The 20,796-nt window shown below is 42.1% G+C and overlaps 1 protein-coding gene across 7 annotated transcripts in view; it reads right to left on the reverse strand.

Moving 5' to 3' along the window:
* The window catches only part of ANKLE2 (ankyrin repeat and LEM domain containing 2), a 50,230-nt gene extending 32,144 nt beyond the window's left edge, over positions 1–18,086 (reverse strand). For 5 of the 7 annotated variants that reach the window (XM_043529947.1, XM_043529945.1, XM_043529950.1 and 2 more), the window contains exons 1-8: positions 17,615–18,033; positions 14,276–14,764; positions 9,678–9,872; positions 6,812–7,005; positions 2,054–2,242; positions 1,605–1,727; positions 969–1,035; positions 119–300 (exon numbers count right to left, since the gene is read on the reverse strand). In XM_043529947.1, the coding sequence (XP_043385882.1) occupies positions 119–300; positions 969–1,035; positions 1,605–1,727; positions 2,054–2,242; positions 6,812–7,005; positions 9,678–9,872; positions 14,276–14,764; positions 17,615–17,834 (1,659 nt within the window). In that variant the 5' untranslated portion in view covers positions 17,835–18,033. Of the gene's footprint in view, positions 1–118; positions 301–968; positions 1,036–1,604; positions 1,728–2,053; positions 2,243–6,811; positions 7,006–9,677; positions 9,873–14,275; positions 14,765–15,267; positions 15,296–17,614 lie in introns of those variants that run through there. The other 2 variants (XM_037878761.2, XM_043529949.1) reach the window with 2 other exon arrangements.
* Between the last annotated feature and the right edge of the window lie 2,710 nt (positions 18,087–20,796).

Genomic DNA, 20,796 nt, shown 5'->3' on the forward strand with positions numbered 1-20,796 from the left:
TATGGTAACTCTGTTGGTACAAAAAAAATACATACTGGGGCACATCCCTTAAATCAGATCTTTTTATAGGGAACCGGTTGTTAAGATTTTGGCAGCTCGTCACTGATGATATCCTTACCTTGGAGGGGGTCATTGGGCCTGCAAAAGCTCTCACTGACAAGACTGGATCTTTGGGGCTTCCACTGTGTTTAGGTAAAGCTGTAAGGGGGTTATCATCTGACTGATCAGGTGACCAAGGTGCACCAATCACTGGAGATGAGGAATTGTCTTCCGCTCGCAATAGTGGCACATAATATCGACCTAAAAATAAAATGATATGATTTTTTTAAGAACACAGTGTTAGAGTAATTTGCTGCCTCTGTCTGGAATTATTTAAAACGTCAGCACATCTGCATGACTAGAAATTTGACTTAATTTCACTAGCAAAAAAGTCTTCATCTTTTAATTAAAACTCACTGCTTCTAATACCAATTCAATGCTGAAGATTTTATTTTAGGTCCCTTTCTCACAAAAAAAGGAATTGCTGTACTGACATATCTGCTTCCCGAGGATCTTTAGCACTTTCAAAACCTGCATGCTGCGAAAACTTACACCCACAGATCTGGCATTTAAGGACAACCACTAGGAAACAAGATGAATCCCTCACTTTATGATGATTCCCTGTGCAGCCTTTTGTAATTGAGTAGCCTAAAAGCTCTGTCTCAAATTCTTCATCAGTAAAATGAGGATAGTACCTACCTCACAAGGGTGTGAGGATTACTGTCTATTCTATAATCTCTAAATACTGATCAACAGGTCATCCAGCTTCTCTCATTGTAAGAGCCCTTTATATCAAAACCAAGGCAACTGGTCAACAGGAACACTACTAAACATAAATATGAAAGTATAAGACGGAATGACAACCAAATTAACATTTTTGGACGTTGTATACACAACGAAGATTATATATTAAAGCTCTGAATACAAACCTTTCAAATATTCTCTTATTTTCTCTTTCAGTTCCACCGATTTATTTTTGTTTCTTTCACAGATTACCTGTTAGAAGAAATGTTACTCTTAGTTAGCAAAGCCCTCAACATTATCTTGTAATTCCCACGCCCATGTCCTTTTTGCTTACAAAAGGGTCCCCTGGTCCTTCAGACATACCACCCACCCACCAACCCACCCACCCGCAAACTGCTTTTTTTTTTAAAACCGGAAACACATTTCAGACTTTCCTATCAATAAGTTTTCTGTCAACATTCCAGTAAGAACCGTATGATTCGCCTCCATCAATGTGGAGCACTGTGCACCAAATCAAAACTTACAGCTTTCACATTCAAATCTAAAGTCCACAGGTTGGGTCAGGACATTAAATGTAATACAACTTGGAGGTAGGAAATTCTAGGGAGCCACAAACTAGAACCTTCCACCAGATGCTATCAATACTACAAATTTATTCCAGCACTAGAGATGGTATATTCTAACCCTAATAACCTGACATTCTCAAGCAAGACTCTATTGACGTTAGTCAGGGGATCTCTGCTTGAACCCTAAAAATCAAAAATTGTATTGACGTCCAACTGCAATTATCACAGTTCTGCACACAATATGGAAAAACTTACTTCTGCTGGAGTTTGACCATACTTGTTTTTTGGATTCTTTACAATGTCTGGGTGTGAGGTAAGCACATTAACCACATCCAGATTCCCAAACTTGCAAGCAAAATGCAATGGAGTATCAAATACCTACAACACAGGAAAAAAAATTATACATATACCTTCATTGAACATTCCCAGCTTCTCATTCATTACCCAGACTTAGTATGTATTTGGAAACATGATGTGACCAAACCCGTATATTTATTTTATTTTATTTTTTCCATCTTAAAAATAGAGCCATCACCATGATTAATCTACAGGGCTCTTCAAAAAAAAAAAAAAAAAAAAGATTTTTAAAAAACAAATCAGGACACAACCTGATAATTTCTGCTACTAGAAGTGACAATGCTCCATGACACTCATGCTCTTCCTTTCATAACAAATGAGCGCCCTAGAAGACATTTAATTCTCACCATTTTATCCGGTGTATTAAGGTAAAGGTCAACTATATATCTAATGCGCTCCTGCAACATTACTTCGTCATCGTCTGGATACATGAGCCGCATAAATTCAGGATTTTCCAAAGTGTCTAATAACAACTGGCTGATGCCAGCTTGATTCTCCTTGGCAGCAACATGCATGACATTGTACCTACACCCTTCCTGCAAATAAAACACAAACATTAAGAACCATTTGAAATCTAAACAGCTTGCTTCCCTTGCTAAACTTAACTCATCTGACAGCAAAAACTAACTATGGGGGTATCATTCAGTCTTATTTTTAGATTTTTTGCTTTAAGGACATATTTTCCAGTAACAAAAAACAAAACAAACAGTAAAAGCTCTTTTATCCGGCACTTCACCAACCGGCAAACTCTATAAACCAGCATTTCTGATCTGCACTGAAAGTCTGGTTTATAGTGCCGTTGATGCAGGGTTGGCAGGGGGCTGGGGCGTGGGGGGGGCTGGGGCGTGGGAGGGGCTGCGGGGTGCCAGATGCAGGGGTACTCAGCTCAGGCAACTCCCTGTCTCTGCTGTTGCTGGTAGAGGAATGGCCAGGCGGCTCTGCAGGCATGCTGTCTCCATCCCCGCTCCCTGAGTGCTGACTCCGTGGCTCCCAGCTCATTGGCCGGGAAACCATGGCCAATGGGAGCTGTGGTGGGTGGCACTTGCAGACAGAGCTGCCTGGCTGTGCCTCCGCCAGGAGCAGCAGGGATGGGGAATGGCTAGACGAGAGTGCCCCCCCCCACCTGGCACCCCGAGCCCCCTCCCACACCCCAACCCCCTGGCCCAAGCCCCCTCCTGGACCCAAACTCCCTCCCAGAGTCTGTGCCCCACAGCCTCTCCCACGCCCCTACCCCGCACTCCAAACCCCTCCCTCTGAGTTAACCGGCATTTTTAATTTACCGGCAGCCCCCGTTCTTCCAGCATGACTGTTCTAAAAGCTTTTACTGTAGTTTAAAAATTAGTATCAAAACATTTTTAAGATGACATATTGCACAATTTTGGTAAGATTTTAAAGTTATCCAAGTTATCCTTACAGCTGACAGTACTCTGGCCTTAAACCCACTAAATGCTTAGGACAGATTTAAGTAGAGAAAGGGGCCAGTATACCTTCAAAAGGAGCACCAAAGTATCACCTGACATACTGAGCTTCATAATCACTTCAACAAGAGAAAATTAAAGCCATAAATTTAAAGTTCAGTTTGCTATACATACTACAGATTTTATTGTATACTGCATATAAAATTCACTCTGATAAAGTGTCAGCCTACTGATAAATCTCCTCAGTTCTAAAGATTGTGGGTCCAGAGTAGCATTTTGGCAATTTTTTTCAGAGAGGAAAACAGATAAGTAGTGCTTCGTCAAGACGCCACAAGGACTTCTTAATGATCCAGCATTTGCCCTATGTTACAAACAGTTATTCCACTTAATGGGTTTCAAGTAATTCCAGCCTTCCTTAATACTACTGTACATGGTTGATAAGAGTTCATCATAATTGAATGATATAAAGCTACCCCAACTCTCAGACACTGTATTCAACCTCTGCACTCCAGCCCCTTTGGAGTAGTTGTAAAACAAAATAGGCAAGAAACAAAAACTGCAAACTTCTTATTTCAGGAAATAGTTAAGCAACCGTCCAACATTTTAAAAATCCTGCAGGTTAATGCATGAAGGGAAAAAGTAGGGAACAGAATACTTAGGGAAAGTTAGAGAATTCTCAGGTTTCTGTTTGCTTTCAACTTACATTCGATCCCGTTCTAACAGAACTACTCTCTCGGCAATATCTTTAAGTGTTCATACTACTACGGGCTTGAATTCAACTCTGCTCCTAGCTTTCTGTCCATGTACATTAAAATTTAACTAGTACTATGAACTACGAGGACTTCTTAGCAAAAATAAAGAATATTTTAAAATCCTAAGTCCACTTTTTATATTAGGAAAAGTATAGGTCTCATTTTATGTATTCTGGTAATTGAATCAAACATTCTTTAAGGAAAGCCATACCTACAAACGCTCTTACAGATAATGGCTTAAGAGTTTGGTTACTTATTAAGATACCAAGCAGGGATTTTAAACACACAGTTCTGATCTGAAAACAAAAGTAAAAACGTATTAAGTACTGCAATACCTAACCCCTTAGTTTAATCCTTACATTGAAAGAGCTTCCAAAGGTATTTTTAGTGTTGGTGTAGAACTTTGGATCTGTGCACACCTTCACTACTGCTGGTTCTTTATATTAACAGCTAATTGTTTTCAGATTCAGTTTACTTTACTTTCTCTCCCTACCTTGGGGTTCATTTCATAGTGTCATTGTGTTCCACTAGCTCTCTCTCTCTCTAGCGTAGATGTACATAGCTTCAGACAACTTCTCTGTATCTTGTGTCCAAATAGCACGTCATTCAGTGCCCTACAGCAGGCATCATCAACTTTTGCATCAATACTGGGGATAGACGCACAAGGCTGCCAAAGCCTACACTGATATCAGCTGCACAAAGGCCTAAGGCACAGACTGTCAATAGTACTGGTGTTCAATGTTTTAACTCATTTGCCCTCTGTCATCCTGGGCAGAGACCCTGATGTTCATTTGCTTTGAACTCCCATGGTCAACACTGCAACACTACTTCATTGTACTAAAGTGGATGGAAAAAACTCATGAGAGAAGCAATCTGGTTAAACAAAGACAGCAGGCCTATCAATATTTCCTTCTGCTCTGGGAAATGAACACACCAGCCACAACAGAACTGGGCTAATGGGATGCCTTCTCTGATTGCTTTCAGCATCTAGGGCAGAAAATGCTGCACAGTAGGTATCAAATAGGTTCCTCTTGATGTGGATCAAACTTATTTCTTCAGCAGAGGCAATGACTCACTTGAGTCAACGTCAACCAGACCGGCAAGTCCAGAGTAGCAAGGAAGTCAACACCAACCTCAGGAGCACATTAAAACACCAAAAGTGACACCACCTTAACCTGTTTTGGTGACGGTGATTCATCATGTCTAGTTGGGTGCCTATAGTTTGTTCAGGGACAACTTAAGCCCTATTCCATTGGAGTGATGCCAAAAACTCCCCCAAACCTTGAAGCCCAGCTATGACTCTTCACTAGGTCATTCAAGGCAACAGCTAAGGATACGATTTAGTCACAGAGGTCATGGATTCCATGACTAACAGATCTCCGTGACTCAGCTGTCCCCCTTCATCCTCCACAACTGCAGCCAGAGTTGGGCGCCACCCACCTCCTCCCATGGCAGCAGCAGAGGTTGGAGAAGGGGCTGTGAACCCACCCGTGGTGGTATAGCTGGGGCTGTCATTTTCCTCCCCATGAGGTTCCAGTTATCATTCCTCCTTCCACCTCTCCCAGCCCTAGCTCCCCTGTTATTTTTAGTAAGTCACAGACTGGTCACAGCTCCTGTGAATTATTGTTTATTGCCCGCAACCCGTCTGTGACTTTATTGAAAATAACCATGACAAAATCTTAACCTAACCTTAGCAATAGCCTACAAATTCATCCTGATTTATGGAAGTATCAGGATTCAGCCAGCAGGATCTTCAAGAGCTTTCTATAGGATAAGACTGCTCATGGTGACATACTTGAAAAAAATCTAACAGCCACTCCAGTTACAGAATAATAGAAATGTAGGGCTGAAAGGGAACTTGAGAGGCCATCAAGTTTAGCCTCCTGTGAGAGCCCTGACCTAGTGACTTTCAACTGATCTGCCTCTCACCTCCTCCTGAACCTCAGAACAAATGTACATATTCTTGACGTTTCGCACAACAGTTCCTCCTTCCCCACCCCGCCTGTCCTTCCTGAAAAAAAACTATATCCCTCCATATCAATATTCCAGTCATGAGACTTATCCTAAGTATCTGCAATGCCAACTAAGTGATAATTTAGCTTATGTAGGAATACTTCCAGTTCTTCCTGTTTATTCCCCATACTCCTCGCATTTATGTTTAGACATATAAGATGTTGAGCAGGTTCGCTCACTGATTTCACTCTTGTTGCTGTGATGACCCTACTGTAATTTTCCATGTCCTCCCACATCTAGCTCTCTGTTAAGGTTGCCTCCTTCCTGCCCTTAGTGTCTTTTTTACAAGGCAGAGATCAGAGAGAGTGTATCTGACAGCATTCAAGATTTCTTGAAACCCTGGATGCTTCCACATTCTAAAAATGGAGGAAGAAAAGCTGTTGATGCAAAGCCCACTGCATCATTTGACAGACTAAAATCAAGAGCTGATACAAGCTCCAAAAGGAGAAAGAGCACAGAGTTTTAAATTGAGAGCGTACAACAATGAAACTGACCAGTACTGGAACTGGAGCAAAGATGCCAAGACAATGGGAGCTAAACATTCTTGAAACTATGAGGTGATGGCCACTGACTAGTCTGACAAAGAAAAACAGAAAAAGAAAAAAGCATCACAGACTACAAAAACCAATAAGGTTGAAAAACTCCATATTGTTAACAAAAACAGATAAATGTCAAATTAGAATGAGCTAAATGAAGCATCAAATTAGACTAGATGCAGTGCAGCAGAAACAGCCAGTTGCAGCTACCCAGCTTCACTGACCACAGAACTGGATGGTTGAGTCCTGGTCTCAGTTGGACACAAGGGCAGGGACACAAGAGTCTGGCTCTTTGTTAACTGTTTCTATGAAAAATATTTGGTTTTGAGGCTGGGAGGAGGGAAAAGGAGGAATTTTTCCAATTCTACTTTGGAAAACATTCTTACTTGTACAATTGTTGGGTTGTCTCCAGATCCAATCAGATAGCGTGGGTTACTCCAGATAAGTTCTGAAAACGTTGCTTCATCTCCTTTCTCTACAGCTTTCCGAAGTTTGGCAGTAAGGTCCTGAGTACGGGGACTTTTATAACTGTTGGCTCTTTCTTTATTAACCGTTTCTGTCTCAGGGGAGCATAAGCCATCTAACAAAACAAAAAAGTTTTATATTATTCTTGATGCATTTTCTCCAAAATGTTATTTTCATATCCTCTGCCACTGAAATATGCTTTTAATTTCAAATTTTTAGAGTAAGACCACAAATGTTTGCTCATTAAATACTAGCAATTTGTAATGGGGAAACAACTATAATTTCCTTTTGCTATAACACAGTATACACTTAGATTTTCAAGGCTTTGATTTTAATTGGTGAAACTGATCATTGCCGCTCTGTTTCCATCCAAAAAGAAAAAAATATTTTGCAAAACTCAAAATGTACAAAGAAAGTTAAAAATATATGTTGAACTTGTAAGCGATTTGCTCTTTTGCTGTCAATTCTATCAATTAAGAATACTGTGAAATATGATCATAGAATCATAGAATATCAGGGTTGGAAGGGACCTCAGGAGGTCATCTAGTCCAACCCCCTGCTCAAAGCAGGACCAATCCCCAATCAAATCATCCCAGCCAAGGCTTTGTCAAGCCTGACCTTAAAAACTTCTAAGGAAGGAGATTCTACCACCTCCCTAGGTAACGCATTCCAGTGTTTCACCACCCTCTTAGTGAAAAAGTTTTTCCTAATATCCAACCTAAACCTCCCCCACTGCAACTTGAGACCATTACTCCTTGTCCTGTCCTCTTCTACCACTGAGAATAGTCTAGAACCATCCTCTCTGGAACCACCTCTCAGGTAGTTGAAAGCAGCTATCAAATCCCCCCTCATTCTTCTCTTCCGCAGACTAAACAATCCCAGTTCCCTCAGCCTCTCCTCATAACTCATGTGTTCCAGACCCCTAATCATTTTTGTTGCCCTTCGCTGGACTCTCTCCAATTTATCCACGTCCTTCTTGTAGTGTGGGGCCCAAAACTGGACACAGTACTCCAGATGAGGCCTCACCAATGTCGGATAGAGGGGAACGATCACGTCCCTCGATCTGCTCGCTATGCCCCTACTTATACAGCCCAAAATGCCATTGGCCTTCTTGGCAACAAGGGCACACTGCTGACTCATATCCAGCTTCTCGTCCACTGTCACCCCTAGGTCCTTTTCCGCAGAACTGCTGCCTAGCCATTCGGTCCCTAGTCTGTAGCTGTGCATTGGGTTCTTCCGTCCCAAGTGCAGGACCCTGCACTTATCCTTATTGAACCGCATCAGGTTTCTTTTGGCCCAATCCTCCAATTTGTCTAGGTCCCTCTGTATCCTATCTCTGCCCTCCAGCATATCTACCACTCCTCCCAGTTTAGTATCATCTGCAAATTTGCTGAGAGTGCAATCCACACCATCCTCCAGATCATTTATGAAGATATTGAACAAAACCGGCCCCAGGACCGACCCCTGGGGCACTCCACTTGACACCGGCTGCCAACTAGACATGGAGCCATTGATCACTACCCGTTGAGCCCGACAATCTAGCCAACTTTCTACCCACCTTATAGTGCATTCATCCAGCCCATACTTCCTTAACTTGCTGACAAGAATAAGATCAAATTTAATTATTTTATTTCAGAAGCTGTTAGGAATCTTTTTAACTCAGTACAATTACTGTGATTTTTAAAATATCTTCCCAATTAAAAAATGTAAATGATTAAAACGAATATTGGTTGAAAAAAAAATAAAAAAAATAAAATCCTACCACAGCTGTCCGTACAGCAACAGGCAACATGTATATGGGCTGTGTAAAATATATTTTATGTTAGCTTTAGTAAAACAATGCACAATAAGTTTGCTTCATAATCCATGTGGTTCTTGGCATGACTGAACTCAACTCTGAATAAGACCAATTTATTTTATGGTAATTGGACTGAAAACAACTGAAGACAATGGAAGGAAATCTAGCCAAGATCTTTTGCATTTGTACAGCACCTAGTACAAGGAGTCCTGGTCAGTGACTAGGGCTCGGAGACACTACAACAATACAAATAATAAAAATATCCTTTTCTCTTAGTCTTAAATCAAGAAGCAGCCAACTTTCAATAGAGTCCACAACTCCAACCCGATTCTATGCTCATTCTTTAGGATACAGTAATGCATCCAATGAAGTGAGCTGTAGCTCACGAAAGCTTAAGCTCTAATAAATTTGTTAGTCTCTAAGGTGCCACAAGTACTCCTTTTCTTTTTAGTAATGGTACAGTTGCCAATGTACCAAAAATATACTTTATTTTGTTTCTGAACATAATTCTTCGTCTCTTGAATTTCTAGGAAACAGTTACCTATCACTACGCAGGAGACTTCAGAATTCTCCTTTCTCAGGCTGACAGAGTAGTGTTTTAACTGAGGTAAAGCTCAGACTCAAATAGAAGGAATAGAGATAGGATTTCTGTTGCATATTTCTAGCTTTTTCTCATGTTAATGGACAGATTAAACGTGGGCTGTCATTTCTCTATACACAATGACAGCAGTTCCATTTAGACTAAATTAAGATCCACAATTCTGGGTTAAGATCTCCTTTACCTTAAAGAAAAGCTTGGAAACAAATTTTAATGTAAGATTCCAAGAAATTCAAAACCTTTACACTGCACTCTATGTTTGTGAAGGGCTCATCTGCTATCAGATTGATTCACAAGTTCTATGGATTTCAAAACTCTCCCCCCATCTCCTAAAAAGTTATGATACTATGATGCATACGTTTAGTCTACACAGACGTATGCTTTTACTCACCTCTGTTGAATAATGGTCCTATTTTCACTGGAGATGAAGATAAGGACGACTTGCTTGGAGATGGGAAGTAATCACATATTCCTTTTGCAAATTTCTCAGCATCTTCTCTGTTGGAGAAAGCTTTAAATCGGGAGCCCTTAATCATCTTAACAGCCTGCAGAGCTTCCTTTTTATCATCATAAACATGCACTTTCTCTGAAATAGAAACAGTACAACCAAAATTAAGTTCTCTCCATAACACCACACTTCAAGGTCAAATTTAATCATGGAAATCAGATTACAAAGTTCTCAAACTGGCCTTCAAGCTTTGTTCCCACATTGTGTTTACCTACCAAACATGGTATGCTAGATGCAGTCTGTAATAAAGAACATACCTGCTAATGTTGCAAGTGACCTTTATAAATTTTACCTCTAAAACTAGATAGGTAGAATTTCATCACTTCCAACCAGTGCCAGATTGAATGGAACATAATGTGTGGTGTCACTGCAATATTTTCAGGAACTTTTGCTAGAGGGAGAGACGCAATGGTATTAATAGCACAAGAGCATCACTCTCTCTTTAAAAAGATGACTTACCATCTTCACCAAGTGAGATATAAATATCTCAAATCAAGACCGAAAGCTAACATATTAATAGTCATCAATTCTTTTCAATATTTTTTTGTATAGGAAGATCTACTATAAAAGTGACTGTCATAATTTGAAGACTTCCCAACACAGAACCTTCCACCATGTCCAAAGCTTTTTATTAAGTAGTATTCTGTTCTGTTGTACACTGGATTTATCATAAAGAGCAGGACATTCTTGAGGAGGAATAAATTACCACTGCTTCAAAGTGTAAGAGCCCATATCTTCTATCAGAAGATATTATTCTGAATTGTTTTCTTGACATCCTAGAACTGAGAAATTTGGTAATATCTTATTTTAGGTTGCATCAAATGAGTAAAAAGAAAGAATTATATGATCTAGGCCTTAGGATATCACATGGCTATGAGATGTGAAGGAATACATAGAACTTGGTAATAAAAACTACTGATGCCATCAGTTCAAAACCTACATTTTTTGAATGAAGTGTTGACTGCTTCTTTTTCTGATTGCTTTTTTTTGTTCCTCTTGAATAGGTGGTGTAAAAAGTGAGAGAAGATCATTTCTCTCCTTATTTTTCTTTCACCTGAGTGACATCTAGTAGGGATGCTCATGAATGCCAGCTGTTATGGTAGAACAAGTGGAATGACTTATAACCGTGATTCTATACACTGGAAGTGATGCTTACTGATTTTTCCCCAACACTTCTAGACAAAACCTTCAAACAAGCAAACAGTGTAAAAACTCCAAAATAATGGCAAACTGCCATTAAAAAAATATTATGAACTCATACACAGATCCCAATCAAATTAAAAATAGACAAGAATTTATAAGTAGGGTCCAGTGTAAATAATTAAAATGTCCCCAGTCCATGATTATTTAAAAAAGGACAACATCAAAATTTACTAACATTATCTGTAAAATTAATTCCATCCTTGAAATTGAATAAATTTACTTTAAAATTAATTCCATACTAATTCCGTGAAATTCAATACTTTAGAAAATTCACAACTGTAAATGGCAAACAAACAAAAAAAAATCAATCAATCATGATTTACACAGGGCCCTGTTTATAAATTCTTAACACTGAAAATTTAAAACAATATATGAAAACCTTGGGACAATTCTTGTTTCACAGACCAGAAGAAGCTACAAAATAACTTACAATATGTTCATTGGGGCAAAATAATGTGTTAATCAATGTTGTAAAGTACCATATAAATGTACAATGTTATATAAATTATTTAGTACATTCTCAATTACTTAAACTCCTACACTACTAGGAGCTGAAGATAAACTATATATCTTCAGAAAGTCTCAGAATGTACATTAAATCTTTCATAACAAATTTTTATACCCATTCCCTCAAATGGGTATTGCCACTTGCATTGAAACAAAATGCTTAATCTCTCGGATGCATTTTGTCTGGGGAGGGAAGAAAACAAAAAGAATGAAAACTTTCACCAGGTCACTACTATAGCAACAATGGTTGGTCATTACAGGGAAACAAGATTTGCTCTAATCTCAAATTAACCACATTATTCCAGATCAGCAGTATTCAAACCTTTTCATTCTGTAAAAGGACTTTGTAACATTTTCTCAGAGACCAACCTCCCTATTTAATAACCTAATTAAATACCACTCAATTCTCAGTGTTTCATTTCGAGGAAGGGCTCCATGGGCCATAATTTGAGAATCAGTGCCCTAGACCAGAGGGTCCCAAATTTTTTTTGTTGCATCCCCCTTCAGAAATTCATGTCCCTTGTGTGTGCCCCTTTCCTCTCCTCCCAAGCCTGACCTGTCCCCCTATTCTCCAGCCAACTTCCTCCTCTTATAGCCCCAGACAGCCCCTCTCCCCTCAGTGCCAGGCCGAGATCCCTAACAGGCTGCATCGGCTGACTCCACTCACTTCCTCCACACTGCTGCTGCTGCCCAGCCCCCACTTGCTGCATTACTGCCTGCTGCTACCAGCCCACTGGCTGCAGCACATACAGGCAGGGTGTGAGGTTGGAGGGTGGGAGTGGGCAGTAACAGTCACTATGGGGGTAGGCTCATTCTCCAACCCCTCTTCCTGGGGCCTTGCCTTGAGCAGCAGCTGCCACCACTGCTTCTGCCTGCGGAGAGGCACTGCCTCCACCGGTTCCAGCTTCTCAGAAAGTAGCAAAGATGCAAGAGTGTTCTGTTTCACATCAGGTCCTCATGCCCCCGATAAGCTTGTGACACTCCTCTCCCATTGTTTGAAAACCCATGCCCTACACAAGAGTAACTGGACGACTTGTCAAAGGGATGGTAAAAACAAATGGAATTTGCCACCCCAGTATTTTCAAGCATGCATGATAGGGTGACAAGTCCCTTCCAGGGGGGCAGGATTATCATCACTGTAATTCTAGTTTTTTGTAAAGTGCTACTAAGAAAAATTTTCATAATTTAAAAACAGTGTTCTAATAATCATTTACAACTGTAAGCTTCTTGTTTATCTAAATTCATGCTGAGCCCACACCAAACTGCCAGGTTACTGATTTGCTGTGATTGTTTTAAACAAGTACAAATATCCAAATTAAACAAAGAATGCCATGAACGTTGACAACAGATAAAACAAAAAGGCAATATAGGTCACATTATGGCTCCACTGGCCCAAGTGTCCTCTTCGCTATCTCAGTTCATGATGATACAACAGTTTACTCCTGGGGGAATTCTGAGATACTCATGGGTGCAAAACTCACGTCCTCCACAGATTTCTTTGTTTCCCTACAGAAATATGACTTCTGAGGGGAAGCAAAGGGAATTTGCAAGAGCAGTCACTCCACCCCTCCACAACAGCCAGCAGAGACATAAATCAGTGGGGTGGGGGGAGAACGGCTGGGCATGCATGGAGAGATGTCATTCACCACCCCACCCCAGCCCCTGCAGGCATGTGAGCAAACAAGAGAGACTGTCCCTCTGGCTCACTATTGCTGGATGCCCAGCATGGAGGGGCAGGACTTCAGGGTGTTTGGAGGTAGGCATGAGGCAGGCTCTGTCCCCTCAGGCACAGCATAATGTAGCAGCCTGCCTGCTTAGTTGTTCCCATTGTTGTTAGTGAATTGTTCCCATTCTTGGTGAATTCCCCCAGAAGCATAAAACAGGTGTAAAAGTTTACTCCTGGGGGAATTTTACTCCCAGGAGTAAAAAGTTTTAAGGCTCCTTTGCATTGCCAGAGTGGTGTAATAGATCCTTATTTCAGAGTAACAGCCGTGTTAGTCTGTATTCGCAAAAAGAAAAGGAGTACTTGTGGCACCTTAGAGACTAACCAATTTATTTGACCATAAGCATGCATCTGATGAAGTGAGCTGTAGCTCATGAAAGCTTATGCTCAAATAAATGGGTTAGTCTTTAAGGTGCCACAAGTACTCGTTTTCTTTTAGATCCTTATTGTAAATGACAGTATGGTCTTATAAATGCTTTGGTGCTTTAGTGATTCGAACTGAGGAAAATTTTTCAGGGCAAAAATTTAGACATCAAAACGCGCTCCATGAACTGTTTACTACCTAACCTTTCTGAAGATGATCAGTAGCCAATATAAATTCTGAATTTGACTCCCCAGCCCTGACTTGCGCTTTAGTTGCCTATGATTTAATACTGAGCATGTCTCCATACATTTGTTGACTAATAACTAGAAATAAAGGGTCAAAACTAGCTACATTACTATTAGACAAAGGGGATTTAGAGATTTCCTCCAGTGCTCCCCACTCCCATCCAATGTATTGTAGTTTAAATAAATTACCAAAATAATTGAAACTGGTGTGATTATATTGCATTATTTGACAAATAAAATATGCAGAATTCTAAAATACTGTGCGCAGAATTTTTAATTTTTGATGCTGAATTCCCCTCAGGAGTAATAACACTATATACCTAAAAAAGGAATACACCAGCTGGAAAATGTTACTTTCTTTTGTAATATGTAATGTAAAAGGCACATGCGATCTCTGACCTTCAAAAATAGTCAAACATGAAATTATAAATGTAATTACCATTTCTTGCCAGTATGTCATCATAAACTGGACATACGCCATAGTATAGAGGAGGATCTCTAGATGGTGTCTGAGCATTTATTTGTGAATCAACATCTACTCCTCCACAGACTGATGCAGAACAGGTCTTGTGCATTACAACTTCCTCTTCTGGGGGATTCAGGCCCATATTGTACCCAAAGTCTCCCTCTTCAGAGACATTTACATGACTCTTGTGGTTCACTGCAGTAGATTTCCAAGCTCTTTGTATTTCTGACTGGCTACTATGAAATGCAATGTTTTCAGAAGATTTCTCTGAAAGAGTGGATGCATTAATCTCCAACCCTCCTTGTTGTTCCAACAAAAACTGAGCCAATTTTTTTTCAAAAATAAACCTGGTGGTTGAGGTAATGGGTCCACACTTCAGTCCAGCTTTCACAATTTCTTCTCTAAGATCATCTGGCGTTAGCTGCTTCAGTCGAGACAATATAGTATCCATTGTTATTTCACCTGGAAAAAATGCAAAGTGACATCAAATGTAGCTACAAACACTCCGCTTTTTTCTGACTATTGAAATATTCTATTAAATGCAAGGGAAAGCGTGACATAAGTTATTTTAGTTATCTGCTCATGAAGGAGAGAACTATGTAGGTTGCAAAAAGATAGTATAGTATTTTTCCAGTCAACACACGGAAAAAACAATTTTTAGAAACTAAAATGGCTCTTCTCCTCTCCCTGTTCTCAGGGCAAACAACTGGAAGTGTGACTGGTCACTTTGCCAGATTTCCCTCTCCATCAATGACACTTCATTTTGCCTCCAACCCGTCTACCTAAAAGTTATGGGGGTAGCACAGGAATTCTCTTACCACAGGAATAGCCTCCACTGTTACACACTGCCTGTTATCCTGCATGCTTCTCTGCCTCTAATACCCATGCTCTCAGCTTCCACATTCAGTCAAGTGGCAGAGGCTGCAAGCAAATATGATCTCAGTGTAAACTATTACATTTCTTACCATAAAAACCCATACATGGGACTTGACTCTGAAGACCATAACTAAACTTAAAATGTGTGATTACAGTTTGTAGGAGCTAAATGGTACACATGCTTTAAAAATAACCTCACAGCATACTACAAGATACCATAAAGACTTCAGCTTTTTCCTACTATAGAGTCTGGAAGAGTGTTTCTGAGGGAAAACTAAGATTCAGTTGCACTGTCATGCTGTTTGATCTCTGAATTTTTTCCTTAAACAGCAACTCCCCTACTAAACTATCCCTTTACTTTGCCACATATCTATCTTATTAGCACCTTGGGGTGAGAAAGCAAGGAGAGCACAAATCATAAAACAATTACCATATATACTCAATCATTAGCCCCTTTGTTTATAAGCCAACACCCCAAGATGGATAGGTAAAAATAGTAAAAAGTGGGCCTTTCATAAGCCAACCCTATATTTCAGGGGTTGGCAAACTCTGGCTCCCAGCCCACTGGGGTAAGCCGCTGGCGGGTCGGGACGTTTTGTTTACCTGGAGCGTTTAGAGGCACTGAGCCCGCTCAGCTCCCAGTGGCTGTAGTTTGCCATTCCCAGCCAATGGGAGCTGCGGGAAGTGGCGCGTGGCCACACAGAACTGAGGGGCTCCATGCCTGCAGACGCTCCAAGTAAACAAAACAACAATGTATTAGATATTCAATTCAATGATTTCATAGAGTTTAAAGTCATCAAATTTTGGTTTATAAGCCGACCCCCGCTCTTTGATGCATCACTTTTTTACCAAAAATATTCAGCTTATGAACAGGTATATACAGTAAACTAAACTGAAATATACTTCACCTCAGGTGACCATATCATTAAACACATTTAAATAAAGTAATTATTTTGGGGAGGAAGCTGAGACATTATTATAAATAGATCCAACTGGTATGGGTCATATTTATGTCATATTTACTATCAAAAGCGAAGTCCCTATTTGACAGAAGGTAGGAATAAAACTGGAGATCTGAAAGGTTGTATTTGCATACCACTGCATCAAGACACAATCCCCACTTCCGTTTTTTTTTTAAATCAAAAAAGGTTTTCATTTTTGCAGCTTTTACTACTCTTTAAAATTGTTTTAAGCACTGTGTTTTCAAGCAATGATTAAAGTTATGTCTACACTGCAGTTATCTCTACAAGTCAGAACTTCTGTCACTCAGGGGTGTGAATAAATTACACCAACATAAGTGCCAGTGTGGACAGCGCTATGTTGGCGGGAGAGCTTTTCCTGCCAACATAGCTTCTGCAACTCATGGTGGTGGTTTTATTATGCCAACAGGACAGCAGCTCATGTTGTCATAGAGCATCTTCACCAGACATGCTGCAGCTGCTTAGGCACAGCTGCACCACTGTATATGTAGACCTGCCCTTAGTCTTCAAATCCATTTTTCACCCACCCAGTTTGCCAAAACTTTCAGTTTTCTGCAACAGCTATACATATGAATTAATTTCGGAAAGACTCTCCATTATGTTAAGAAACATTGTGAGACAAGTATTTCAATGAGATCATATCATTTAATTCCTCCCGCCTTAAAACCTGCACAATCCTAAAACACAGCCCTGTCTTTAGCTACAAATCAGGTGAAGAAGTAGCCAAGATGTGTGTGCAACAGAAGAATAGTGTGTATGTCGGGACTCTGTGTTTCGGGTATTTCTAAAGTGCCTATTACTATGGCACCTAAGAGTCTCACACTCACGCGTGTGGTAAAAAATATACTGGAAAATGTGTCTGCGATAAGATGTGGGGAAGAGGGAGCCTAGACGGAAAAAGGACGGATGATTACTAGGGTGAGGTTAGTGACACGATGTTGAGAAAACACTGGGCAAAGACAACGTGCGAGCGGGAGACGGGAAAGGAAAAACAGGGAAGGGACACGTTGGAAAGAGAGTGATCCCTGGGGGTGGCGCAGATAACACGTGGTGGGGAGTTGGAGGCACAAGCAGCAATGCTGCCTGCAGGCAAGTCTAGCCAGAGGCGTCTGGAGGGAGGTGTGGGGCAGGCGAGCCCCACAACAAAGAGCAAGGGTGTGGCAGGCTCGGCGAGAAGAGAAGCAGAGCAGCAGCTGCACACACAGACGCCGCGACGCTCTCAGGGGAGTCAGGTCCGACAAGGGGTGAGGGAGGCACTCGGTGGGCAGGCCGCAGAGTCCGGCTGCCCGAGTAAGAAAGGGCCCGTGAAGAACCGGGGAGAAGCGCCTGGAGGCCCCGAGATCTGCGGGGGCCATGGAGGCGGTTACCCCAGGCTGCTGCCCCGTCAGAGCCCGGCCGTTCATCCAGCAGGCCTGGAGGCAACGCTCCCCCTCCCGGCTTCCCCACAGTCTCTCACCTGGGCGGCTCCCACTGCAGCGCCGGCTCCCCCCGGGCAGCGCGGGTGGCGAGGGGAGCGGCCCCGGCGCCCTCCGGCCGCCCGGCCTCCTGTTCAGCAAGCGGAGCAGCCAGCCTACCACGCCGATCACCGCGCAGGCGACCAACAGCTCCCAGCCCGGCCAGCGGCCCCCGCCGGCCCCCCACAGGGAACCCCAGACCGACCCGGCCCACCGCTCCATCCCCGTTCCGTCTCAAGCCCAGGCCCAGGCCAAGCTCAGCCCACCCGCCTCACGCCAGATCCCGGGCACTCCCTTAACAAACGCCCTTTAGGGACGGTACCTCAGGCAGCCTCCCGGCTTCCGTCTCCTCCTCCCCCTCCCCGCCCCGCGCGGGCACCGCTATCGCGCCCGCGTGCGCCGCACCCCAGGGGGCCTTACAAGGACCCCACCCGCCAGATTAGGTCTGTGTTCTCCAGTGCCTGAGGAAAAAAAACAGATCTTTTCCCCCCCCTTCACGGAGCTGCCTGACAGGAAATCAGCTCCCCCTCCCGCCTACACCTCCTGAGTCCTGCCCAAGTGCTTGATGGGAAAGCAGAGCGCACAATAATAAGCTGTCCAGGCTACTGCCTGACGGGAACTTAACAACTGCACGGCCCCGCCGCCGGATGGGAAAAAAACATGCCGGGGCTCGCGCGGGCTGCGCCTGTCCGCCAGGTGCTTCAGAGAGAAGGGACGGGACCGGGCAGTTTCTCAAGCCGTCCATCCCCTGTCGTCCAGGCCCAGCGTCTGGCAGTCAGAGGCGTGGCGACACCCAGAGCATGGAGCTGTAGCCCTGCCCGGCTTGGCTAACAGCCATGGGTGGACCTAGTTCCTTTCTGAACCCCGGAATCCTCTTGGCCTTCACACGAACAAGCCCCACGGGCTGACGGCGGGTTGTGCGAAGTACTTCCTTCTGTTTGTTCTATACCGGCTGCCTAAAACAACAAGGAGTCCGGTGGCACCTTAAAGATGAACAGATTTATTTGGGTGTAAGCTTTCGTGGGTAAAAAAGAAACCCCACTTCTTTAGATGCATGGAGTGAAACCCCTGGTTCTTGTGTTATGTGAAGGGGGTAAATAACACCTCCTTATTCACTTTCTCTACATAATTCATGATTTTATAGCCCTCTATCATATTCTGCCTTAGTCATCGCTTTTCTAAGATGAGCAGTCCCTGTCCTTTTAATCTCTGAGGAAGGTGTTCCATATCCCTAATATTTTGTTGCTCTTTTCCAATTATGTCTTTTTTGAGATGGGGTGTCCAGAACTGCACACAATATTCAAGATGTGGACATACTATGTGTGTATTAGACTCACCCTTTCCCTTGCCTAAATTCTGCCCCCTGGCCTCCCCCCAGCCCTGTCAGCCTCAAAACATAGTAGGTTGAGTTGTAGGGGACAAAATAGGGGGTTTTCCTGCCAAATGTGAGTTGATTTGGACAAGTGTTTCCTGGATTGTGTAGGATACAGTGATGCCTGGAGCTGCCCTCCTGGAATCTGTTTTGTAACTGGACACCGTTAAATTAGGCTTGAATAAAGACTGGGAGTGGATGGGTCATTACACAAAGTAAAAACTATTTCCCCATGAAGAAAAGGAGTACTTGTGGCACCTTAGAGACTAACCAATTTATCTGAGCATAAGCTTTCGTGAGCTACAGCCCACTTCATCGGATCCCCATGCTAATTTTTCCCCTACTGTTACTCACACCTTCTTATCAATTGTTTGCAATGGGCCATCCTGATTATCACTACAAGTTTTTCCCTGCTGATAATAGCCCACCTTAATCGATTAGTCTCGTTACCGTTGGTATGGCAACACCCATTTTTTCATGGTCTCTGTATATATATTTCCACTGCATGCATCCAATGAAGTGGATTTTAGCCCACAAAAGCTTATGCCCAAATAAATTTGTTAGTCTCTAAGGTGCCACAAGTACTCCTCGTTTGTTTTTTTTTGCTGATACAGACTAACATGGCTACCACTCTGAAACTAGCATGGCTGTATCACACTTTATTCTAACACTGATACTTTCATTATTTTAAGAACTTTCTGTTAAAATCTTTAGAAAGATTTTTTCCAGTTTTATTTTGTACTGTCATTCTGAAGATTTGTCACTCAGTTAACAAAATTTGGTCCTTGTGGAAGTGGCGTAGTCCAGCCCTTGATAATGTTCAGCTAAGGCTGCCATGAGTCTCTGCTAGATTAGCAGCTAGATCCCAAAGAACTTGGGAATCCGTAACACCATAGGTGTTGGACTAGGGCTGATGCGGCACCCCCTGGCTTGAAGTGGTTTCCATTATAGACAGGGTTTACAGTTTGGTTCAATGGCTCTCAGCACCCCCATTATAACATTTGTTCCAGCATCCCTGAGTAACACCACAAAAAAGTTATGCAGATAAACAATTTAACTTTATTTTTAAAAATAGTCAAAAGAAACAGCACTAATTGTGACTCAGCCATTTAAAAATGAGCAGATGGGTGAAGAAGCCCTGTATTTCAGCAAAATTATTACTTTTATGAAAAAGTATTCCTTTATCCACTTACTACATTTATAGTATATTCAGAATCTGACCCCCAGCCCTTCTGTAGTTCTCAAGATGCATGTTATATTTAGAACCAGACCAGGTCTTGTTTCAGAAAATACTGCCCTGTGTGTCCCCTGGGGCATAGGTAGCTTTCTCAGCTGCCCACTGCTCTTCCACTAGTTTTAGAAGCCCTACTCTGCTTCAGTGATTGTTTCCGTGCCAACAACGTACTTGAGCTAAATAAAACAGAAAATGTAAACAAATTATGCCCAAAATAGCTTACTCTTTAAGACAGGCACAAGACTGGATACTGCATGAAACTCAGAAAAGGGTCTAACATACAGCTTGTTGTTTTATTAAGTATCATAAAAGCAGCAAGGCAGTAGGAGGAACTTGAAAAAAAAAAAAAGGTTGGAGCTTGCTGTGGACAATGTATTGGTAATGGTGGACTCCTAGGGACATGGGGTTACTTTTGGCTTATGTCTCAGAGTTTACTTGACCTGCTAGTTGGTGGAGTCCCCTTTGCAGGTAATGGGCTACCAGATGAATTGATAAGCTTCCCTGGAGTCTGGTTGTCTCCTGACCACTCAGTGGTGTCTGGCTCTGATTGAGTTTATAGTTCTACAGTTGTTTTTAGT

Source organism: Chelonia mydas, chromosome 15, assembly GCF_015237465.2.
Source record: "Chelonia mydas isolate rCheMyd1 chromosome 15, rCheMyd1.pri.v2, whole genome shotgun sequence".
Classification (NCBI taxonomy): domain Eukaryota; kingdom Metazoa; phylum Chordata; order Testudines; family Cheloniidae; genus Chelonia; species Chelonia mydas.